The following is a 27,432-nucleotide window of genomic DNA, read 5'->3' on the forward strand; positions in this document are numbered from 1 at the left end:
GCACTCGTTATTAACAACTGGATGAACGAGAATAAACTGAAAATGAACGCATCAAAAACGGAATTCATCATGTTTGGTAGTAGACCCCAATTAAATAAATGTCAAGAAATATATATTGCGTGTGACACTGTTAAAGCAGACATATGCATACGGTATTTGGGTGCATATTTAGACGAAACACTAAATTTTAAAGAACACATCAACATTAAGTGCCGTACAGCCATGTACAACTACATTGAAATCATAAGGAAATACTTAACAAAAGAAGCAACAGAAATTCTCGTTTTGTCTTTGGTTATATTACAACTGGATTATTGTAATCTCATCTTGTATGGAGCAGCTCAATGCGAAATAAACAACATGCAACGTATCAAAAACATATGTGCTAAATTGGTACTCGGCCGACAGAAATATGACAGTTAAAAAGATGCTTTGTATGAACTACACTGGCTACCAGTATAGGCCAGGATAACATTCAAATTACTGACCTTCATGTATAATTGTTCTGTTGGTCACGCGCCAAAATACCTTACAGAACTTTTAACAGAAAAAGTACCAGCACGTAACCTACGATCTACTGTCTCGTATGACGGATGTTATGATGTGAAACGCACAAAGAGAAAAACTGTCATGGACATGAGTTTCGGAGTTGTTGGTCCGAAATTGTGTAATGACCTACCATCAAGCATCCGGACTTCTTTCTCAATAGACATTTTCAAAGGGAATTTGAAAACATTTCTCTTCAGAGACTTTTACAACCTATTTTAATTTGAAAACCTGTGATTTTCAAAATAAACGAGACTCGGTTGTACGGGCTTATTTGTCCAACAACCAGGAATCGGAGGACCAAGAAATCAAAGAATTGTGCGGGCTTTTTTGCTCGACAAGGATATTTATTGTACAAGTGACCGGTAACCAAAAATCATTAGGGCTTCTTTGCTCAATGATTGCATGACATCATCCAGTTGTCTTTTAGTCACGCTTAGCCCCTATAGTTGTGTCTTATGTTCACACTGTAATTTTAACCTTCATGATGTCCGTAAGGGTGACAGGTGATCGGTAGCTGTGGGATCTGACAGCCAGAGTGCAGAAATGTCCTTTCACGTATCCTTTCAGTTAATGAAAAACAGCGTCTTTATGTTGCCAAAATTGTGCTCATAATATCATTATAATTATTGCCTTAACCCTAGTTATATCATTTTATTACATAATATTTTACTTTTACTGTGTTAAATAATGTAGCTGGTATTGTTTTATTGCTTTAGTTTCCTACAGCATTTTTATTTATATCACACAATTTAAGATTATTAATCCTTTAATTAATGCTGCATAATAGTATCAATAACTCTTATATTTTATCAAGTTTATGTACATATATATGTTTTGTACAACGCCATTGAATATAATTATATAAATAGGCGTTTCATCAAATTAGCAATTTTCAAGTTTCAAGTTTTTATAAATAAGGATTAATGGAATCAATATATTATTTAAATATAGCAATACGCAAGCGACACCATTATAAAACCAAGTATTAAGTAAACACATACTATAAGCAATTATCGACATTTTAAACAAAGCTTATAGACTGATGTATAATGTCCCCGAATTGAAATTACACATAATCAAGGTATTAAGAAATATGCATAGCACCAAACGCTATTTTATAATTTCAGTTTAACAGGGACACATCAAAGTCACATAAATTACTTTATAAACACTGTTGAACGACATTGAAATATTATACTGAAAGCTGTTACTCTTACCTTAATTAAACAATTTATCGACAGCGAAATCAGCATAAAGAATATTTGCGCCAAGCAAACACTTACATTTGAAATCAAAGGTCTCAATTTGTAACAATGTACTTAAATTATCTTTAGCATAGCGTTCATTTCCATGAAGCGACTGTTAATATTTAGCATTGACAAGAGACTTTCCGTGTAAATATGTTTCAAATAACTCGCTTGTCTTGTGTAAGAAACGAAAGCGCGCAGATAAAACGAAAACATTTCTCCAAAGAATATCGTCTACACAGAAATGTTACACGGACTGGCTTTATTGTAATTTTCACCATAAAATGCAGAACAATATAATTACAAGGGACAAAATTGTCACAAAACCAGGTTTTCAAAAAAATATATTAATAACTATAGCTTCGTCACAGACATGATGTATACCCCCATATGCTGCATTGACACAGAATATTTTGCATGCTGTCTTCACAAAACAAGAGAAGCTAATTTATGGCGATTTTTAACAATTATTATGCCATTATCATTTATGGCCATTTTTACCTTTGAACTCTTGAATTCTTTCGCATGACAGGCCGTCCAATGACTGTGAACAAAATTAATGTACAGAGGCATTTAAAAATCGCACAATGAATGACACAGGTGGCCCGGACAAGCTCATTTATGGCCATTTTTGACTTTTGAACTCCAAGTGTGACCTTGACCTTGGACATATCGACGTAATTCTATCGCATGACACACTGTCCAATGATTGTGAACAAATGTACCGAGTAATTTTAAAATCTCACAATGAATGACATAGTTATGGCCCGGACAATATGACAAGATCATTTAAGGCCATTTTTTACCTTTGAACTCAAAGTGTGACCTTGACCTTGGAGATTTTGACGTAATTCTTTCGCATGACACACCGTCCAATAATTGTGTACAAATGTACCGAGTAATTTTAAAATCTCACAATGAATGACATAGTTTTGGCCCGGACAAGATCATTTATGGCCATTTTTGACCTTTGAACCTACAGTGTGACCTTGACGTTGCAGATATCGACGTAATTCTTTCGCATGACACAACGTCCAATGATGGTTAACAAATAAGCAAAATGATTTTTAAATCTCAAAATAAACGACATAGTAATGGCTCGGAAAAGCTCATTTATGGCCATTTTTTTACCTTTAAACTCAACGTGTGACCTTGACCTTGGGGATATCGACGTAATTCTTTCGCATGACACAACTTCCAATGATGGTGAACACATGTGCTAAATGATTTTAAAGTTCCACAATAAATGACATAGCTATGGCCCGGACAAGCTCATTCCCGCCGGCCGCCGACATTCACAAATCTAATAACCATTTTTTTCCTTCGGAAAACCTGGTTAAAAACCTGGTTAACAAAAAAAGTATCAGAGCATTAGAAGCCCAACTAACTGGTTTGAGTAACAGGCCTGAATGGGCCCATTCCTGGCACATCTGTCCCTGCACCCTGCTACTTGTGTTGCTCCTCACGGAGACGAATACGTCTCTCGTACATATGTTTCTGGATTCGGTAGATCTTATCCGCCAAAAAGTGAAAATATTCCTCCTGTTTCAACAAGCAATACATTTACTAATTTTGGTATTGTAAATTAGTTTCCATGAAAGTATTATACATTGATTTAATAGCTCTGTTGAAAGCAAGTTATAGCAATTATTTTACAAACATTTTTTAAAGTGCCTGACCAACACTCTGACTGGTCAGTACCAGGAATGACTTATACAGTCTATTTTATATTGGGTTAATGTGGTTTTTATGTGGATTTCACCGTTCATTCTGATCTTTGGAATGTCTGATCATCATTAAATTTAACTAGGGGGTCAAGTTCATCGGAATCGGAATTATCTTTGAAATGAACTGCAATCTTGTTTCACAAACCAAATATCATAGGTGTTGGCTTTAGAGGTTTAAAAAAAGTTTGTTCGTGTTATTATGCCATGTCAATCAATAGTAAACATTTAACGGCTACAACCCCAGGCAGGGCCAATTTCGACCACAGTGCCCTTGACATCTATTGTCCTTAAAAAAATAATATAACGCTAAATCATCCAATAATAAATATTTCATATCAATAACCCCAGGCAGGACAAAATTTTGACCACAGGGGCGATTTGCAACCCTCTTTGCTTTTGTTTTAATAAATAAATCTGAAATATTTATGCAGCCTCCTGTCAAAGAAATGTTAAAATTATATGATTATTTTTGTCACTTGTGTTGTTTATCATATGGAAAAATGTTATTTATTTAAAAATAAAGCGTATTTATACTTATAGTTACTTCTTGTAATGTGTGTAATTCTATGAAATCATAGTAATTAAAGTATTAATATAGTCGATGGCATTAATGTATGATTGTTCTTAATAATAAGGTCAGATTAACCGTGAATTTAATACTGTAAAACCATTAAATTTCGTGTGGTACGAATTTTCGTGGATTTCGTTGTTCCGCTGAACCACGAATTCAAGTACCAACGATTATTTTTACATTTTTAATCCGAAATCGGTCCTTTCCGAATGTCATTGCCGACATTCTCTATTGTTTTCGGTTATCAGAGATATTTGATTGAGATATGCTAGGTAATACAATATGTTGTTTTCTTGATAAGTGTTTGGGTAAGAATACTTTTTAAATCAAGCACGTAGTTTAAACTGTACATCAACGATTGTTCTCTTTTTTTTTTCGTGACGTCGTCAAATTAACAGTTTGCAGATTTAATCACATATGTCAATTAGTGCCAATAAAGTTAAAAGAGACAGAACGGTTTTCACACCTGTATTTTGGGGACCTTATTACTCAATTGTTACTACTAGGGAACCGATTGAGCAGAGAATTGCAAATATTGTCAAAACAACATTGATGGCAATAAGCGAGCGGGGACCCACAAGATCGCCGCTTATTCGCTCTTATCGACAATAATCGGCAACACTTTCATGCTTCAGTGCACATTAATCACACTCCTTGCTGTCAACACACATTAGCAGATTATTCCTCGTTATTACTCTGGTTGTTTTAAGAAAAGTTTAATTATTATGACTGTCAATCTTCCCCGAAAATTTGAAATCTACGAAATTACGTGTCAACGAATTAGTTGTTTTTTATTAAACCACGAAATTTCATACCGACGAATTTCTATACGTTTACAGTATCCAAGCTATCATTAAGACAAATATTCTGACAAAGCTTCATGAAGATCTGACAATGGGTATTGCCTCTATAAAGTATTAACAAGGTTTTACTATAGCCAAAATTATATAGCCATATAAGAAAATTTTCCCGCCCCCATGACGGCAATGTTTTTCAAGCAACCGGAACCATTTTCAAACTCGTCCATGATTTTATTAGGACAAATCTTCTGACCAAGTTGCATGATGATCGGACAATAAATGTGGCCTCTATAGTGTTAACCAGGTTTTACAATAGCCATATAAGGAAAAATGCCCGGTCCCCTGGCGGCCATATTTTTTAACCAATCAGAAGAATTTTCAAACTTGTCCAAGATAATATTGGGACAAATATTCAGACCAAATTTCATGAAGATCGGACAATAAATGTGGATTAAGTGTTAACAAGGCAAATGGTGATGACGCACAACGATCACAAAAGCTCACCATGAGCACATTTTGCTCAGGTGAGCTAAAAAGAAAAAAAAACACCTTCTGAACTCAGGGGCATGATGGGGATTTTAGAGAAGACCAGTTTATTTATTTTGTGTTTTTAATACAAAGTCATACAGTAGGGGACCCACAAGATTACCGAATGCATTGCATATGTTAACAGCTGTAATCCTATCTGGCTATTTAAACAATTAAACAACTTACCCCTATATTTTTATTTCAACTCAACAAAGACTTCTTTAATATTTTTGCTGAATTAATTAGTAGTTCGCTCAATATACATACTCTACTATTGGCTGTTTCATACATTTCCCTTTCCACTTGTACTGTGTATGCAACTAATTTTTTCATCATTCTATGCCTTAATGCAGCTGCATCTGGATTGGGGAATATGGCTTGCACCCTGAAGAAAAATAGCAACTTTATAGCTAAACCAGTCATGTCAGAGAGTTTGTAAAAGAAAAACAGAATTACAGAACATCATTTGTTTTAAAATATGATGTGGGAAATATCTTGTTCATTCATAAATAGTAACCGTTACAATTTGTTTATGCAATGTTTACAAAGATCATGTAACAATAAAACTTGTATTTTGTTTTGCAAATTTTGTTATTTTTTTAAGAACAGTCTAGACCACTGTGACCTTTCCTTTATGAGATCGCTAAAAAATAAAGTAATTAAAGTAAGCCTTTCTTAAGACTACTCAGCCCACTAATTTAGTAAGACTAGTGTCATAATTTGTCCCTTATGCTGAACAAAAAAGTACTCGTCCTAAAACTATGTTAGTTTTCAGTAATTGAACAGCATATATTAAGCGACATTTTTACTGAAGTTTTATTTGAACAAGGTCGCTCATCTAAAACATATCGGAAAAACTGTTTACTGTGAAACCATTATTATTCGTGAGGCATTAATTTTCGTCTATTTCGTCAGTGGACCGAGTGAGGAATTAAAGATCCTAACGAATAATAATGTCCAATGTTTAAACAAAATTAGGACTGAATTACCGTCGGAATGAGACATCAAAATCCAATGTAATCCACGCATGCATACTTTTGTTTGTTTCGTAGTAAAGATAAATCTGGTTAAAACACAAGGGGTGCACACTACATAGTGTATTTAACTGACACGTGGCATTGCTGTAAAACGCGGATGCAGATAAGCTGTAACAATGATTTGACTTTGTTAAGGTAGAATATTAATGATTAGCACTAATTTTTATCAACTTTATTACCCAGAGTGTGTATTGTGTTTTTTCAAGGGTTTTGACTAATTGGTAATTGGCATTGTTGTTTCAAACACTCATTAACAGTTATTCGGTCCCGCTAATCCGGAAATCATAACAATGAACTTGTCAATGGCATACACTTATAAGGGCTTGCATCTCACAAACAGGACTACCAAGTGTCCTTCCTTTTCCCCACCACGATTTGTCGCAACCGCAAAACCGCGATTTATCGAGAACATGTATTACAAACAAATCGGATATTGCCTTTCGCATTTTTTTTGAAAATCAGACATTGGCAAATTTAAGTGCTGACAAAATAGTCATTTTTTTTAAATGACGAAATTTCGTGCTGATGAAATTAAATGGTTTCACAGTATGTGCCAATTTTGAAATGTTTGTGATTTAACTATGGTTTCCATCTAAGTTGTCATTCTGTTCAGATACGCAGAGATTTGATATGGTCTGAAATAGTATTAGAACCAATTAAAGTTCACACTTTAAACATATTTTAAACAGCATCCCTAAAAGGTAGCCAATTTAGACTCAATTGCAATAATTTAAACACACTTACTAGAGGCCCACCATACAATGTCGCACAATAAGTACTAAACTCCTTAACCTGGCAGATTCAGAGAAAATAATTATTGTAAAGTTAGTAACCACATAAGTCTATACAGATAATTTTAGCCCAAGGGCGTGATAACTATTGACCTCTGAGACAAGATATGAACCAACTTAACCGAGGATAACTTTTAGATATGACATGACGAATCACAAATATTTGGTAACCTCTTCAGTGGGGTGAAGTTGAACAAATGGGAATGATTTGAACACGCTTGGTACAGAGGAGGTAATCACGTGACAAACAAGATGACCAAGTCCGTGCCGAAGCAGGTATTTTTCTTCGTTGTATACCCTTTATTTCTTGTATATTTTTTTAAATTCCGCTCACTTTCCAGCCATATTAGGAAGAATGTGACTGGCTTTTATTTCATAGTAATATTCGCTATATATCTCGACTTTACTCGTTGCGAAATTTCTTAGAGGAATGAACTTATTAGGGCCCTACTTAGAAATTTTGCGGGGAGTAAAGTCGAGATATAAAACGAATTTAAATACGAAATAACCGCTTATACCCTTTTTACTGATACGGCTGGAAAGTGAGCGTCATTTTAAAATGAAAAGTAATAAAGGGTATAAAACGGCGAAAAATAACTGTCTCGGCATGGACGTCGCCATCTTGACTAGCATGTGATTACCCACTCTGTTGGTAGAGGACAACTAAACAATATTACACACACTTTATTAAACCCCTCTTTTTTGTGGTTTCAGCGATTTTTTAATATTATTTACTTTACAAGGCATAGTTTGAACAAAATGTGTAAAGGATCACCATAGGATGGTAAACATCAAATATTTCACTAATAAGCATATTGGTTTCAGAGACGGATGTTGACGTTTTTATTTTTTAAATATATGTTTAGCTCCATAGACCTACACATGCAAGAACTGAATTACTTGAAAAATCACATACAGATATATGTTAATCATGGTAACCTAAAAGCTACCGAACAGCACAACATGCATGTGCTCGGCTGAGCTAAGAAAATTACGTAACAATACTGCAAGAGATGTTGAAAGCGTTAAATAAATAAGAGAAACAAGCAGATTCGTTGTATTGCTGTCCCTTCCAAGTAAATTGTGTTTATGGATGGGTGAAAGTTCCTTGATATAGGGTATACTCTTCCAAAAGTTTAAAGATATTGTTTTTATGCATTGCAATTCTCCTCATTGATATATCTTCATCCATGAAAACTCATGTTGAAATCTTGTATTGTATCCGAGATAAAGCCTTTAAAAGTTTTATCATATGAAAACAACGAAGGGAAATAACTATAAGTTTAAACGGTTTAGGGTTATGGCTCTTGTGCATGGCACTTCTTCCCATTGATTTCTTCACACCCATGAATTTTTATGTTGAAAAGTCGTTACATATATGAACAATCTGATTTTTCATTTAAATACCAATTAAACGGAATTTCAAGCCAAATTAATGGATTTTTCTGCAAATTTTCTTCTTTTTTCATTAAATGAAGACGCCTTGAATTGTTCCACTTGTCCAGTCAAACCAGAAGTTGTTTTTTTAACTTTTTAAATTGTATAACTGTAAATATTTGGCGCTCAGTGTAGAAATATTAAACCATCATACATGATCAACTTATACTCACAATTGATAGATAAGATAATATCTGAGATCCATGGTGACACTCTCGTGCCATTGTTTTGTGCCTTTGTTTGTCTGTGCCAAAATCTGCACCCCATCTGTGGCATTTAAACCACCCACAGCAGTGATTGAGTTCAGGGTTGGATTGGAATTAACAACCTGCACTGGCTGACCTGGATTGAAACCTAGGTTCACTGAAACACACACATTTAATATTTAGCCTCAGCAATGTCAGTCCTCTATCAGTTTCAAAGCACAAATATTATCCAAAAGTCACCCAACCTCAGTATTTCAAGGCTAGGGCCCCTTCCTTAATGCCTAATAAAACCCTGCTTATGCATTCAAAATAGGTATGAAATAAAGTAATTAAGATTTTTTCTATTCAAGAATCCTAAATGACCTTGATTATTGAGTTGTCCAGGCCTGGAGGCCTCGTTCATGTTGGAGGGGATGTGTGGGGTAGCTGCACTCACCGTCGACTGCGGACCAGTACTCACAGCTGGGTTTGCCTGTGTTGCGCCTAATAAAAAACAATATAGGCTTACAATACTTATCAACAACAATGATGGCTTAAAATTGCCCTTTAACCCAAAAGCTTATTGATTGTTCAAATATAAACACAAATTGGCTGCATGATTTATGCATAATTGGTTTCAGCGTACAATGATTTTTGTCACAAGTTTTTAAATGGGGTCAGGTCCATTTGGATTCGAAAAATCACAGCGTTTTATTTAAAATTGGGAATTTTGTGTTGTTCCTGTTTTGCTTACAAATGCTCCAAAATTGAGAATAAACGTGTTTTCAATATTATATTCACTAAGGTTCAACTTATAGAGCTAAATGGGAACTAAATGTAGAGATGAGCTAGGGGCAAAATTGTCACAAAACAGGTTTTCAATTTGAAAAAAAGTCTGATAAAGAGAGACAAATCAAAATGTGCATTGTTACGGATTGTTCCTAGTTACCCCCTTGTGTCAAATTCAAAAATGAAAACTATTTTGCAGATACCGACCTGGTACGTAGACTACAAAACACTCTAAATTCGTTTCAAAACCGTCTTCAATGCACTTGTATTGATCTGTAATGGGTAATTAATAAGTTTCATTTACATATAATGATGTAAGATGGCATTTGTTATCATTTTATAAACATTTATCATACTATAGACGAGAAAGAAAATAAACCAAAACAAACACAATATGTATGATTTTTCAAATCGAGATGCATCGATTTTCAAGATAATAATGACTTAAGCATTAATATCATGGCTTGAAAAGTTCCATCCAAAATGACATATCCATTTCTTATTTCAGATCAAATACATGAACTATATATTTCGAACACTTTTTCGGTTAAACAATGTATTATGATGTTATCACCCATGGTTAATGATGAGTTGTGGCAGCATACAATTTGTTTCTTAAAGCATATATCACGCACATTTATTGAACAAATGAACAACTTAAAAAGGCGAATGTGTCTATAGAAGAATTTATTCAAGGTCTAAGAAAAAATAAAAATAAGAAACCGTGAAAGGGACTCTTAAGTTTTGCAAATATATGGACATTTGGAAGTCTCTCTTAAATCACAACATAACTGCCAATTTTTTTTAAGTTGTTCCATTTGCAACAAAAAAGGAAAAAAAAACTAAAACTAGATCATAATTCTCCTTACGCTCCTTCATGTGATTTCAAATTTCACAACACTGATCTAGTAATCTTCTTATATTGTGTATGTGTGTGTGCTTTACACATGTTTTAAACATAGTTAAGACACGGTTTCAAACATTAAGACTAAGTACCATGCTTTCTGTCAAACCGAGTGTGAAACTATTGAACATTTATTTTGGGAAAGTGTGTCATTCAGTTAAAAACTGAATTATTTTCGGGATGCAATCATTTTTCGATTTTTAAAATATGCCTTCATTCATTATGTGGCATGCAAATACAAATGGACAATTATACTTATTCTTAACATGTGTTCTGATAAAAATGTTCATTTATACTTGTAAAATGAGTAAAACTAAACCCACTCTAAAAGCAGCCAAATCGCACCTAGATTTGCATCGCCATGTACTTAACGAAATAATTTATTTTGATGATGTGCGTCAAAGTAAAGAATGGGAGTTAGTGTTACCCCTTTTCCAGTAGTTGTGATATGGGACTTATTTTTTCTGTTTTGGTCAAGTATTACTCTTACAAATGCTGTTTATATTGTGATGTTAAAGCTTTTGCTTTTGAAATGTAATTAAATATGCATGTATTGTATGTAAACTCTGAACGGTGTGAAGTGGGATGCCCTCGAACCTCGCACACCTATACACGAGGACAACAAAATGTATTGAACGGAAAAAGTGCCATGCTTTTCAGACACACATCTAGCATGTTCATAGGTTTTGAACTGATAACACAGTTTTTGGTCGCATATAAACCAATTTCAATATTTACGTAGTGTTTGTCATTCCAACATTCAATGTTTGTCCATTCCAACATTCGTTTAGACATTCTAAGAAAGATAAAAAAAGATCGAGTTATACGCTTGTTTTCTGAAATTGTAACACGGGTTTACCTGGTGATCTAGTTTTTTTTACCCTCTTTTATCCGAACTTTGCCTAATTATAAATGTTATAAACATTCTTGCCAAGATCAATAAAACTGAATCAAAAATGTTTCTACTGCATCGGTATCAGGGTAGTTTTTTCTAAGGTTTAACCGGGTAACCTCGACGTTAATAACACTTGACTCGGGTTTGAATTATGCCAAGATATTGTCAAGATAATGATTCCATTAAATTTAAATCAAGTTGAAGCCACATGGTCTTTTTAGTGGTAATGATGTCAATTTTGAAAACGCACGATGCAAGACAAACGACGACGGATATAGACGGACCACATAAGGTTACCCTTAGCTGATTCATGTGCATAGCTCGTTGACGCCTGAATAAAAGAGTCCCGCCGATTTAAACATATTTGTTTAACTATCCTTGCGTACACAACATTACCACATAATATAGTTCCGATTAATACTACAATAAAGCTCGAACAATGTCATCCATTTTTAATATCAGATCATTGCCATATTTGCGGGTTTTCAGGGTCAAATTAAAGTGAAGACAAACTTGATTTAGCGTTAAAATTACCACTTACCATTATACGCCTTTGTAAATAATTTCCACTGTTCGTCCGTGGATGTGTTTTTCATCACAAGTAGTACATTAACGTGTATATGTTTCGCATTGTCGTAGTATGAACGAAGTTTTTCGATTCGGGGTCCTGAAACGAAGACACTGAGATTTAACATGTGTTAATATGTATAACCTTTTTCTTCTACGTTTTTGTGAGTTTTAATAACCATTAGAATTTGATGTTGGTATTTAAATCCTTCATATGATTTATGCAGGTAATACCTGTAGGGCATTTGTTACTATCGGGGTATAACCGTGAAATAATATTCTCTTGGTCGAGTATTTGGAAGAATTTGTCTCGAATTTAAACTTGGCCTGGATTTTAAAGGTTAGATAAAAAATGTATTCTGTATAGTAGTAACCAGCTTAAAGTTGACTACGCACAATGCACACCGGACAGCGAATAGCGGTGGATGCCAGACATAGGATGATCACAAAAACACACATTGCGTTCTTTGAAGCTTACAATACACAGAGCCATGGCGTCCATGTTTTTCTACGGAACAATTTTCGAACTGGGTCGTTACATCATTTAGACAAATCATCTGATCCCGTTCTACAATGTTTGTGCAAAAGCTTAGACTTTTCGCGTGTTCACAAGCTTCATTTTGTTATTCTATCTTGTAGCCTAGTTGTTGACCACCAGTGTCCAATTTTCGAACACAACTGAGATAACATGGGACAAAAGTTTCCGATTAGGTTTCATGAATATTGGGCAACACATTAGGTCCATAGATTGTCATTTGTTAAATGTTTACGACGGACGGAGGCCGAAAGACCTCCAAAGGTGATCACAATAGCGTATCATGATAATGTTGTGCTCAGGTGAGCTAAAACTATGTATCGGTTTACAACTATAGATACGAACAGTGAATATAACGTAATTGTAAATTACTCAACGGTCAATAATGTACAACGAATATAGTTCATTTTGTTTGTAGGGCCTATTTAGTAGATTACAAGTAAATATAACGTTCGAGATATGATAAACACATACATTTTAAACGGTTACTTATGGAAAAACATAAATATGTCCCTTTACACATTTTTTGTTCAAACCTTCATGTATTAAATGCCTGCTGGAAAAGATAAACACACACAACGACAGGTAACATTTTACCGTATTGGAATGAATACCTGTGGTTAACTGTGTTTGAATTGATCTAAATGCTGCGATACTTGTATAGTTGATTTTAATTATTGTACTATTAAACTCACTGATCATCATTATTAAAGATCGTTCGTTTCATATTCATTCAATTTAGCGTATGCTTATAAGGACGTACAATACTAAATTAAATAGATTCGTAAAAAATGAGGTCATGTTAAAAAAAATACTTAAAGTTGATCCAATATCTATAAAAATACGCTAGCATGCGCAATCGCTTGATGGTCAAATATAAGCATGCATGTAGTATATTTATAGCTAATGTGTGTAAATCTGTTTTTGACATTAACGGTACGCCATACGTTTGACAATTATTCACTTTTGAAGAGTTGTTACGTATATTGCAGACGTTTAAACAAATTGTTTGAAAAAGCATAATATATTTATCGCTGTATGTTTTCAATTGGTTGGTCAGGAAAATAACAAAATATATTTTTGAACTTTAAACGTGTCTTCGATTCATTAAAAAATAAACATACAACTGGAGTCAAAAGTGTCAGTGCACTTTGAGGTTTTAAATACTTTGTCATATGATTACAAAATTGTCGCTCAATACAGGTATTGGTTCTGAAAATCGTATGTCAACGTTGTACATCTCTTTAACTTCATAATAGATCTTTTTTAATTGAATTATTTGTAGTCTATAGTTTATATGAAACAGAGTTGTGTCTTCTCTGAGGCGCGCCGAATGTCATCGCTTCCCCTTATACTTATTGCTTGCCTCTGTCATATTGATACCGGAAACAAAGCAATTCGCAAAAGCAAAATGACGGGCGTCCGCGACGTCGCCAAAGTACATATGCCCTAACTTTTATTTCGCAAATGTAGTCGGACAAAAACAAAATTACGTTTCAATTCACACATATCGCATTATTCAAAGACGGCAGACAATGGTGTAAAGCAAGGACAACTAACAATCGAATGAAAGTCATACATCATTATATTTGTATGGATAAATAAATCTCGTGCATGCAACAAGACTACAGACGACGTTTCAGATGCAAAGAACACATACATTTTACACGATTGAAACTTGAATGTGGGGCATGGAAACGACTCTGGTTTTGTTAAATAGACCTTACTCTATTCATACAGATTATCGTTCGAAAATCGAAAAGACAAACAATGGGTTGATTTAACAGTTAGTGCAAGTGTCTTATGTTGTGTCTAATGTTTGTTACACTTAACAATACTGTAATGGTATGTTAAAGGACAAGACAATTCGAAAGGTGAACATAAACTATATATTATACGATGTCATCGTTAAATCGTAATGTTCATAACGTCATAATTTTCTTCGAATACTTGATTTGCTTTGGTGATTGAGATGTTTGCTTACAGGTGATGTTGATGTCATTCAGTACGTTGGAGATGGATATGTTACTTCGGTTAATCCTAAAGTACATTTACCATAAGTGAAGTCACGCACAGACGAAATCGTGCGTAGTGAAGACAGAGATGACCTGAAGAAGAACTTTACGCGTCTGCGATGTGATCTACATAATAATGTATCAATTAAACAAGCTAAACAATTACAATTACTCTGCTTGAAATTGAATTGAAGGAGGACCTTTGAACCCTTTCGACGAAATAAAAACGAGAGATCTGAGGTTGAAGATGCCTAAAACAGTTGATGAAATTAGAACAGCAGCTAGACTACAGCCTCGAAGATGTTGATAAACGAGAGCAGAAGTTAGCTAAGCAATATAGACGACTTGAAAAGCAAGAACTTGGAATACATGGTAAAAACAGACCATTTATTCGCAGAAAGACAAGACATTGAAGTAATATTCGACAGCTAAAACAACAAAGGACAATACCTAAAGCTTGATGTTAAGAGGAGGGCAATGATGTGAATTGAAATCCTACGTTGCTTCCAAACATAATGCGCGTGCATTGAATGAGAAAGAAAATCTAGCATCATATTCAGGAATGGAACTTGTTCCGAAGAATGAAGCTTTATTTTTAGAATTCAAGGTGAAATTGAAAAGTTTAGACAGATATATAACACATACGGAAGGAAGCCTTAATAAAATATATAAGTCACCAGACTAGAAAAAGCACGTTGCACTTAGGTACACAAACAACTATTATCAACTGTTAATATATCATTAAGATTTAAAGGAGAAAACGGCGGCCATGGGGCCAGTCAAGACGGCATTCTATCGATATTTCAGCTATGAGAACAGAAGATCAAAGAGTCTAGATGAGAATGCGGTTTTATATCAAATGAGGTAGAAAACGTATGCCAGAAGCTGAAAAAGAATAAGAGAATGAAGCAAAGATTTCAGAGGACACAACAATGACAAGTTGAGACATGCAATGCGTGTGTAATTTGAGAGTGACATGCCATATAATTCGTTTCGCAATAAAATCAGCAGAGGAGCATAGAAATAAAAGATTGCGAACATTTTACAGATATATGACATTTACATTAAATCAGACATCAGTAGAGAGAGGGACATGAGTCAGAGGTTATGATGAAAATACTGAGACGACAACAGGACCTAAAAAGAAAACTTGACGAATTCATACATTTTCAGTCACAGCACAATGCTTTTGATTCCGGAACAAACATATTGAAATGCGGAAGAGGAGTGGTCGCAGTGGTTATAGAAACCTCAGGAGGGGCTTTTACAAAAGTGCCAGAACTGAAGAGCATTATGTAGATAGTAAACATGATGACAATGGATCACAACCTGTGCCTGGCAAGCTGAAACCTAAAACCTAGAAAGTGACATAGTGCTACAACAGTAGAAGATACCCTAAACAAATAACTTCATTTTGTTATATTAGTTTAGTTTTAACCTATTTAGTTTAGATAGATTGCATTGAAAGTACTTATTTCTTATTTCTCTCTCGAGTTCGTTTTTGGGGCCTAGAACCAGTACTTTGGTGTCTTTGGGGGAGACTTAAAGAACGCTCCCGACAGTTGGGATTGAACCCATGACCTCCCGTTCGCTATGCGGACACCATATCCATTACACCACGGTGACCGTTGTATAGTTAGTATATTAGTTTGAAACTCATATGAGTCTAATTTTGAGCTAAATGGGTAGCACAGCATGGCTCTGAAAGTGGAACCATGATCACAACAGTCAGCAAATTTTTTTATGTACAGTTGGAACATAAGCCAGTGGTGCATCAGGCAGAAGAGTTAACGCTCTATATTAGAGGGACAGATGACAATAATGTTACTGTATATGTTACATTGAAACTAAAACAGGTGCCGCAATGAAAAAAAATCGTTCCCGGCTCCTGCTTATTTCTTTTGTTTTAATTATCGACCATTAAATTCACGAAGGCACAAAGACGCGTATCCAACATTTAGAATTGACGACACTCTCCGCCTGCTTTCTGGGTTTAAATACTTCACCAAACATCATCTGAAATATATATTTGCTGCAAAAACGAGAAAAAGTGACAGGGAGAAAACAACGTTTAAGGCGGACAACACTGGCTTCTACGAGTGCAAGCGCATGCCTCTGTCTTTTAAACGCCAAAACAACCTTTCAACAGGGACTGTAACCTAAATGAGTGCCTCGTCTGTTTAGAAAATATTCTATTTTGCAACGTTCCAAAATCATACTAAAGGCTTGAAACTGTGAAACTATTAGAGGCTCACAACATTAAGCTTAAAGCTCAACGGGGTTTTGCGATTAAAGCTTAGCTATCTTGACCACATTGTGTAGAATTGTGTACAAAGATAGTATCCGTATGAATGTGTTGTGATAAAAATTCAAAGCTTATTTTGTACTTTTTGCATAAAAATAAGAAAAATTATGTTGACAATGCTTTTGAAATTTTGAAATTTTTTAATAGATATATAATATAAAATTCAGCATACAGAGGCTTTAAATTAGCAAACATCATAATGTTCGCTATCAATTAATGTGGAACTTTTATCTACGTTATGCCGATGAAGAAATAATATTTAAATAATAGCCAACGTACAATGCCCATGTTTTGTCAGTCGCCAAATGCCCCCCCCCCCAAAAAAAAAAATCCCGGACAATGGTTCAATACGTGTTTGTAGGTCATAAACATACACAATGCTTATATAGTCACGAACAATTGAAATTTGACATCTGGCGTTACCAATAATCCACGTTTTGCGTTTTAACTAATTTGTACGTACATTACTCATGTACCAGTCGTCAATAGTCTAAAAACAAGAGTTTTTTAAGGATACAGACACATCTAAATCGTTTCTATGGTCGGGTGCCGTCTAAATGATTAGCGTACGCGTTTGCAGTGCATTTTGACCGCTGACACATGGGCAATGTGCGTTAAAAATTCAATTACAGATCAACAGTGGATAAATAGTCACGAGCACGTGACGTATTGACTTAAATTACCAGTATCTGTGAATGTGCTATATGAGCTTAATATGGTAAATCAACTGCATTCGTCCAAACTGCATTAAAAGAACAGGCCTGTACCCAACTTACTTAAAGACCTTTGTAGCTTCCTTGGTTAAACCGGTTAGTACTGGAAGATAATGCAAGTTTGTCAAAGGTTTCGCGTCCATTAAACGATATTTTTATTGGTAGTCCCGGACCATAATCAAAGAAAATTGCCAGTTCCAACACATGACAACCAGCACGACGCCTGGTACAACACTTAAAAATTTACATCAACAGTACACAAGTAACAACCACACGCGACATTTGAGCATTTGATTGTCGTAATATGACAAAAACCGATATTCGTAAAATCCAGCCTTATCCAAACTAAATGTGTCGTTAACAAGTATAATGAGTAAACAAAATGACACGGTCGATAAATGTATAGTTCCCTTCATAAATATTTGTTGAATGTAGGACAATACCACTGCTTAGCATTCAATCGCCAATACAATTTAATGTGGACGAACACGATTCATTCTTCAAGTTTACTGCCATATACAAAATCTTTTCCACGGTTTAATATATAATTGCTAAATGTATTCTGAATGAAATTTTAGAATATTATTTTCCTTATGCTGTTTAAACGATAATCGCGGACATCCTGCACTTCGAAAACTAACACATGATTGTTTATATCAACATATTACTACATATGAATGTTTACTGCATATTATTTTATTGGTTAACTTTATTTGTTTCTTTTTTATCCACACTTGCGTTTACGTGATAAGACAGCGAGATCAGCATAACTAATATTTGCGCAAAACAAACACTCACATTTGAAAGCAAAGGTCTCAATTTGTAACAATGGACTTTCATTTACTTTAGCATAGCGTACATTTTCATGATGCGACTGTTAATATTAAGCTTTTACAAGAGACTTTCCGTGTAAAGATGTTGAAAATAACTCGCCTGTTTTGTGTTAGAAACCAAAACGCGCACATAAAACGTAAACATTTTTCCAAACAACATCGTCTACACATATATGTTACAAGGACTGGCTTTATTCTAATTTTCACAATGAAATGCAGAACAATATAATGAAAACTAGCGCATTAAATTCAAATTAATCTTCATACTTTCTACAATGAGATATCAATATTTCTATATAAGACATGTATGAATTGTAGCATATTAAATCAATATCTATTCTAAATCTAGTTTAAATATTTTTCGCACATTTTAGCACCCTCTACCGTTGCCATAAAACGTTCTCAAAAGAAATATACTTAATAATTCGAAATCGTTTTTTAGTCTTGATAAAGGTGAGCAAATGAAGCACCTGGAGATTTCTTAAAAATCTAGATAACGTATGTGTTTCATATTTTTCTATAGAATTAAAACCTAGCCTTAAATATAAACCGTCATAAATACTCGTGTAAAATCCAAGAATATGATATTCATCAATTGCAGTCAATAAAGGATGGCTAAAAGTATAATAATAATAATATAAATAATATCAAATTTAACGACTTTTATCAACAGCCATTTTCACAATAGACTTAGACGTTCAGGAATATTCTGATACACATTGGGTAGGCCGATTGTGCCACATTAGATTGCTAAAGGATACTAAACATAAGGGCAGTGTTGAACAATTTTGTTGATTTACGTTTATTTATGGAGCTCTTAATAAATTGAAATAAAAATATTGAAAATAAATTTGGCTGCGTTTTTGGATTGAACAGACTTTTCTGCTTGGGAGTCAAATGCTTTTTTCCGAGACGCTAGTTAAACACTTGTAATTTTTAACGTATTGTATGTAAGCTTGGTGACTCCTAAAGTGTAATTGATTGGTAAATTACTACCGCGAGGTATTTTCGAAACAATCAAATAGTTCCAAACCTCTCTAAAATAATGCGTTCAAACAAAACCTTGAAGTGTTTAGACAATGTATTGACAATGTTATTTTAAGCAGTTCTATTAAATGCAAACTCGAATTAATTGGTGTTTTCGCTATGTGTAATGTTCGTTATATGTGGCGGGCAGCTTTAAAAAATGCAGAACTCATGTAAAATCTACCTGGATTGACTAGCAAAGGATATACCACGCAGATTGTACATTCATCGTAGAGATCAATGAAGCGAAGTTGTATTATTTGATGCTTCAGCTGAAAGAAACACAATAGTATCATACAAATACAATATCTCACTCTGCTAATCACTACCGTTCTAGTGCCACTTATGCGGTACAATTGCTGTACCGTAACATATATATTAATATAAATTTGGTTTTATAGTGACATTCACTCCGTTATGGTTTCTGACAAAACCTCATTCTAATGAACTGAAAGTTAATTACGTGAAAATGTTTAACATGTGCAATAGTAATACGAAGAAAATTGGCTTCTACCTTAAACGGCCAACGTAAATATGGTGGCGGTTAAAAGAAATCGAAGTATATTCACTTCCACAATATTCAAATTTACTTTAGACATATTAAATTATTAATCAATAAAATCCAAGAAATCTTTGATCACTCACTGATGACTATTTATTGCTTAGAACTATTTTATTGAGATGTTTTAAAGGAGACTTGACATTTTTAATGTTGTCATTGCTCTTTTTAATGTTCTCAACTGGTTGAAATTGTTTCTCAATGGAATGAAATGATCTAAGCTTAAGAACGTTAGTAAATTTAGTCCGAAAAGTATGGTTTGAATTTGACCACATTAACTGACTAATGTTTGGGAACATACGTTTAACTGCGACCTCAATTCTTCTTATGGAATAGAACACCGAAATCATTTCATTGACATTATTTATAAAATATACACAGCTGTTGACATATTTGTTTCTTCATACATCTCTAAATGTCACATTTTTTAAGCAAACCGGTTATAGGAATGGACATGGTTCATGGAAGAAATAAGTGCATACAGCAATATGGTGACACATATTGATATACCTTGTTCCGTTTGCAGCCATGAATAAATGAAGACATATTTGAAATGAAATCTGTTAACGCTTGTTCTGTGTCAGTGTCGCACGTATTCCTTTTATCTTGTAAATCCTTTATAAAACTCTCCATTTCTGTCAACTCAAATTCTTTCTGGAAAACGCGCAAACATTTTGTTTGTAATTGACAATAATAATCAAGCATTCATGGTCTTAAACTTAATTTAATATATCATAATATATTACCTTTTCATGCATGCAATCCTTGACAGGTTTACCGTTTTTCAAGAAAAAACCGGACGGTTTATGACAATTGCCTGTCAGTGAGAATCGTAGCTTGCAGCACAATAAACGCTTCGAGTTCCAAGCAAGCAAAAGTTTTTCTATGTTGTCTACCTCTTCACAACATTTTGGACCCGTATCATAAACAATGCACAAGCAATCGGCATTCTTGTCTGCATGTGACATTGACTTTTGATGCACATTAAGTTGTTCTCCCAATAAGTCTGCAATGGTTGAAATTAAACGCGTATGACTACATAACTATAAACGTGAACATTTTAATGCAAATTGCAAAGTTTTGCACACGCTTGATCACACAGAAATAAGAAGTGGTATTTGTGAATTCACAATGTATATACGCTTGTTCCTTAAACAAAGGCCGTGTTTTGAAATAATTCACTGTGCGTGTGAGTGTTCAGTATATATGATAAGCCTCTACACATATCCCATTAGTGTAACGTATATACGATTTTCATGTAAGTATACTCGCTAAAACACACACAAGCACAATTATCGAATAGTGCCATGTGCTTAACCGCACTAACATGTAGATAATCACATGAATAATTGAGTTTGAATATTGATGTAAAAATGCTTTCAAAAATGTTACATGTTTCAGAGCATTAATTAAGACACATACATTTAAACATTCACGGATAACGTAAAATTTAAAAATAAATAAAAGCACACATGCAACTTTTTTTAACGTCGAATCTAAGTAGAAACTAAATGCACTTTAATTATGGCAATATAAGACAGTGCATGTAAATTCAATTGATTTTCTAGGGTACAATAATACTGGCTGAAAAGATAATTATTTGATATATTTGCAATGAATATAAATACATGTGTATTTTCTAATTATATTGAAACTTCATAATTGTTATTGTACATGATTCAACTTGTATTATTTAAAAAATGAATCAATAGTAACACAGGAATAGATCATACATGGTTATTGAACGCAAATGTGAGGTTATGTAACAAAACTTATGTGAACATTAATTTTAAAACGGAGGATTCATTTAGCCCAGAACATACACGCTTGCTTAAATCAAAATCACATTTACAGAACAATATCGTCAATTACTATACATGGTCAGCGGTTATCTATTTAAGCCAGCACTATTGCATTACTCACTATATAATCCTAAAAGGAAACATTAAACACTTGTTGATAAAGAACAGAAGCAACGTTTATCGTTCGTTTCGTTTTGTAATTAAAAATTTTAAATTTCTGGCCCCGACTTCTCAAATATTCTTTAACAGGATTTACCTCAGCGCGGTTTTGTACAATGGCAATGCAGTTAACAAACTTTTAACTAAGCTTTTGATTAACATTTGATTTGAAATAAATAGTATAGATACTATTTTATGCAACACCATCAGATTTTAGGAATAAAACAACTGCATTAACAAATGGAAGCTATTTTAATTGAAAAGAAACTTCTGATTTAATCAGTACTCGGACTGTTAATTACATTTTGATTCAGCAAGAAATCATACAACAGAAATACATACGAGTTTTTTCCTTTATTATTTAATTTTAAATTAAGTCAACAGTTAATCTTCTCCTACCAGCAAATCTCGGAAATAGGATCGTTTGAATCAGGGCATCATAGTCGTTCACAGCTGTTGCCAAAACCACGTATGTGTGTTTTGACGTAAACGGTTTAGGAAGTTCAATGTCGAAAAGAAATGCCACTTTGTATGAGTAATTGTAGGCAAGGCATTCATTTTGCCAATTAATTTTTATCAAGCTCTTTTCAGGTTCCATGCCACGCAAAAGTCCGTTTTGTCTGTGTATCTCAATGTAATGCGATAATGAATCGGTCGTTATAAAGGGTCCATCTATGCGACATTTACAAAGCGGCAAAGCACATTTGCCACCTGAAGCTTTCATCGTGAAAGTCTGTACCAACAACTTCGTAAAAGGACTTCCTTCGTTTCGTGAAGATATGGCTGTATCCGTACTTGCAGTTGCGTTGAATTGAATGAGACGTTGTTCTTCGTTTACTCTGATTATTTCTGGCTGGCAACAGTCCACGAAAGCTATGACTTTTTTAACGTGTGTACATTCTTGTATGTTTCTGTTAATGTGTTGCATGCTGAAATATTCATTCATGCCAACTTTAAATCCGTGTCTGTCGTGGTGTCCTGAGTAGAGAAACACCAACGTGTGAACATTGTGTCTCATAATCGTCTTAAATGCATCATCAATCCGGACTGACACAGGTTCAGTTGTTTGCGTTGCCGAATCGATTGTGATCACAGTGCTAGAAATATAGCATTACATACGTGCATTTAACTAATATATTTAACAGTAACAATTAACCAGTCGCCACCTTTCAATAAAATTATCCGATCAGCCAATCAGATATCGATTTTTCACACACCCCTCAGCAACGCTTATTTGGTTGCCATTTTGTCCGACAAACAAAGCGTGTCGTACATATGGAATGGACGTAATTGTTAAGAGTTGACACAGATTTTAAATCAAATGCCTGATCATTACTGTTTGATCATTATTCAAAAGTGTAGGTGCTATACATACTTTATAAAAGGTCATTATGTTATCTTTATTTCTTGAACATATGAACGAGTAATGAGAAAACAAACACAATAAATAGTTTGACCACAACAGTTATGTGTTCTATAAAACGTGTTTAACCGTTTAATGCATAATATTATCAAGCAGTTTGGGCAACATAATAATTGCCACACGTGCTTAATAATAATCTCAGCTTAATTGTCGATAATTAATAAATGACTGTATGTTGCGCGGATCTCAGATGAAGGGACATTAAGGCATTGTAAGGTACTGTGCACAACAAAACTATTTAATTACTTGAATGATTTCCAATTATATATTTATTTTCTGTGGATCATAAACAAGGGAAATCATTATGAATTGTAAACTTAAATATTGTTTTAACTAAAGTAAAAACAACAAAAAGGTGATTTCAACGAGACGTAGCCAGCTTTAGTGACTTAACGTGTAAAATGTACGGCTTATAATACAACAACAACAACAACATGTCTAATACAACATATATTAATACGTGGGAAAATGTTAACATAGCAATAGGCATATAAGGTCCATCTTGTTAAAAATAAACAAATGCATAAAATGCTTAATATATTCCATTCGAATGTTCGTGAACAGCACCGTTATACCAACATTTCATGTTTCGATAGTGAAATTTCACTGGTTCGCATTTAAAATACATGAAATAAAATGCATATCACCCTATCTGTTAATGAAACCACGAAATTAGGCCTATATAAAATTATAGTTACAATCAAAATTTAATTTATATCTAAATAAAAAGAATCGGTGTCTTTTTAAAAATAGCAATAAAACAAAGATCTAAACATTTTTTATAAACAAAACCCTATAATGATATAGATGTGTCATTTGCATTTAATAAAAATATTTTCAAAAACATACTTATAGATGAATAGCCACCGGATTCACTGTAAGGCTGTTTAATACAAGTTCAAAATCAATATGAAATAAATACTCATTTTTACAACGGATTTTATTAAACTCCCTATAATATGTATATGAAACGTTTCTGATAGCCAGTCTGTCGTTTACTCATTTATTTTGATTACGCATTTTTGATTGTATTAAAATTTTACAAAGCAGTTTAGTTTAGTGTGCGGCTTTAACAATTTATAATGTAAAAAATAGCATGATACATCGTTAAAAATATAGTATTTCACTCGCCTAATTCGATAGCATTGCGATCTGCTTGTTGGAGTTTTCTAATCACTATGACTATGTGGGCAGAGCGTTCGATAATTTGGCGACTAGTCAATTTTTTATGCTCCAATCAAAATTGGGAAAGATAGTATAGTGTAGATATAACGATTTAATATTTTTATGAATTTGCTCTTATGTAGTGACTCGTAGTGACCTTGACAAATGAGGCGAGAGGACGGGTGTTACACGTGATACACTGTCTTATGGTTGTTAATATTTACTGCAAATAATCTTAATATATTGCAAAATTATGGCTGAGACAATACTTTCCTGAATGGCATGGAGAGCAGGACGATTGGAAAGACGCGAAGATATACAGATGCACAGATATGCGGGTTTTTTCAAATGGAGGCATAATTAACAATAGCAAATGCATACATTATGTTAATATTGAGCTTATATTGTTCCTAAAAAGACTTTGATGCCCTACAACATTTATAGTTCTTCAAATATTTACAATAAAAGAATTAGTTGAAATTGATTTTAATGCTTACTTTAAAGTCTTTAGTATTTAGATAGTCTTCAAGGAAAATAGAAAAGACAAACATTCGTCAAATATCATGCCTGTCTAGTTTGCCAAAATAATTTTACATACATACGTATATAAAATGTTTATATATATATAATATTTTTATTTGAAACACGTTAAGGTAGGTTATTTGTGGCTAACATTAATTTTAAATAACACGGAGCCCCATTGCATTTAGAATATGTTAATACTGACATATGTTTCATTTTGATCAAATGGTAAACAACGAATGATAATTTTTTAATGAAAATAATGCTTACTTTTGTTAAAACAGGGACTTTACCTTACACACATGGATGGTAGAACTTTCGATGATATAGCATGTGCAAACATCTTCACATCATTTCCAAACGAATTGTTGACTTCGTCGAATCCAGCTATTAAAATGGCGCCCCATCCATCCCCTAAATTAGTGTTGTTTAAAGATGATTTTCAAATCAAGATAAACGCATATTCAAGTATAATATATTTTATAATATAATATGAATGTTTACAGAATAATAACCAATAATCATATCAAATACACGGTATACAGAAGCCAAGAAGGTGTGTTGAATTTTGGATTTACCTATGATAGATTTGATCTCGTTATCGCACTCCTGACACATGACTGGATTTACGTACGAATTCCTCATGCAGGCACAACATATCTTGATTTTTGATGCGCAGTTACAATGATTTATTTCTGATACTCGGCGAAAGGACATATTTTCTGCAATACAAGATAAGAAAGTCTACTGACAATATGATTACATTCATGTGTAAGTCTGGTATTTTATGTTACTACCTACTTCCTTACATTCTTACTTACCTGTGTTTAATCACACTAAATTAAAATTCGAATTAGAAGCATTAATGAACTACAGATGGTAATTGGCACGCAAACAAGCGTCTATACGCTGTAAAATAACCGACTCATGTATCTTTTGGAAGCGTTCAATTCGGCTCATCTCGAACCAGTACTTTTATTTGTGTTATACCGTTTCAATTTTAAAACTGAAATTTGTTTTGAATATTAACGGCTATCATTATATCAAGGGCTTAGAGCAAAAACCTAGTATCAGTGAAATTTTCCAAAAATGGGTTTTTATTATATACTGATGTATTTTTCATATACACACATTGTCTCAAAATTTCAGAACTGTATCTTGATTAGTTTTGAAGATATTGATTTCTGACCAAATCAAGTATCAATTATCGTGTTCATTGTTGGGGGCAATAAACCAGTATATCCGGATACTATTCATACAATAGTCGAAATATGTTGAAGAGTACTAACAAAACCATGCAAATAAATATGCTATGTTTTAGCTCCAAAATGTTCATGAATTTGTTGAACACATCATTCAGGCAAATACATGGTACATTGAGTTACAGGGTTTTTGCTCTTACATAAATAAGAATTGTGATGTGTATTTAAGCTGCATTATCCATGTACGAAACTATACTTTGTTTTTGTTTTCAAGTTTACACTGCAACGGTTTATGGATAAACCATGTATAAATAGATACAGCCTTTTTCTGCTAATGCAACACAACAATACATCAAGTAATGTGAAGCCCAACAAGGCTTATCAGAACAGACAACATTTTTGCTGGGAAACTTTATCCCTCAACACTGCTAATTAGATGATAAAAACATGTATCATGAACAAACATCAACACATTTCGTGTGATTACTCTCATAGGAACAGTTCACAACAAGGTATGAATTATGTTTTGAAATATTTAGAATTGCATTTTTGAATTCAAACAAATTAATAAACTACGTGCACGTAAAAATTAAGTGTTATAATAATTAATAGAATAAAATATTGTTATTGAATGTTATGATGATTGTGTAAAAGTGGCAAAACTGTTTGTTTTGACACAATGTTTATGTGATAATAACTGCATGTATGTATGTATTTATTTATTGCTGTATTCATTTATTAGATGTTGACATAAACTTCGCAATTTTCGTTTTGCTTTTTGCAGATGTGGTCTGATTCTGAAGATGAGAGCTTGATTAAAACTGCTATAGAACTGATGTTACATATTTCACACAACAAGAAGTTGCACATTATGTTACACCATGTCGCATTGAGCAAGAAAATCACCAACAACAAGAAAATGCAACACATACCATGCATAGCATGTGTGAAGAAATACCCACAAATCAAACGGAAACAAACGAGAGGGATAATGTTGAAACAAATACAAATGTAAAACCACAAAACAGCATAAGAGAAACTATGGAACTTGAACAAGGAACTATTACTTCTGAATTAGAAAAAAAAAGAAATGCCAAGAAGAAACCGATACCAGTGTAAATGCTAGACAAAATATTTCTCAGGAAAA

General features: G+C 33.7%; 1 protein-coding gene across 1 annotated transcript; it reads right to left on the bottom strand.

Moving 5' to 3' along the window:
• Positions 1–3,242: 3,242 nt before the first annotated feature.
• LOC127834198 (uncharacterized) lies at positions 3,243–25,791 on the bottom strand. The gene is made up of 10 exons (XM_052359846.1): positions 25,662–25,791; positions 25,377–25,497; positions 22,374–23,071; positions 20,760–21,019; positions 20,524–20,667; positions 19,639–19,726; positions 9,257–9,376; positions 8,861–9,050; positions 5,690–5,807; positions 3,243–3,338 (listed from the first exon to the last, which is right to left on the bottom strand). The coding sequence occupies exons 1-10, from the start codon at positions 25,726–25,728 to the stop codon at positions 3,243–3,245; spliced, it is 1,902 nt and encodes a 633-aa protein (XP_052215806.1). The 5' UTR covers positions 25,729–25,791.
• Positions 25,792–27,432: the final 1,641 nt, after the last annotated feature.

This window comes from Dreissena polymorpha, chromosome 6, assembly GCF_020536995.1.
Source record: "Dreissena polymorpha isolate Duluth1 chromosome 6, UMN_Dpol_1.0, whole genome shotgun sequence".
NCBI classification, from domain to species: domain Eukaryota; kingdom Metazoa; phylum Mollusca; class Bivalvia; order Myida; family Dreissenidae; genus Dreissena; species Dreissena polymorpha.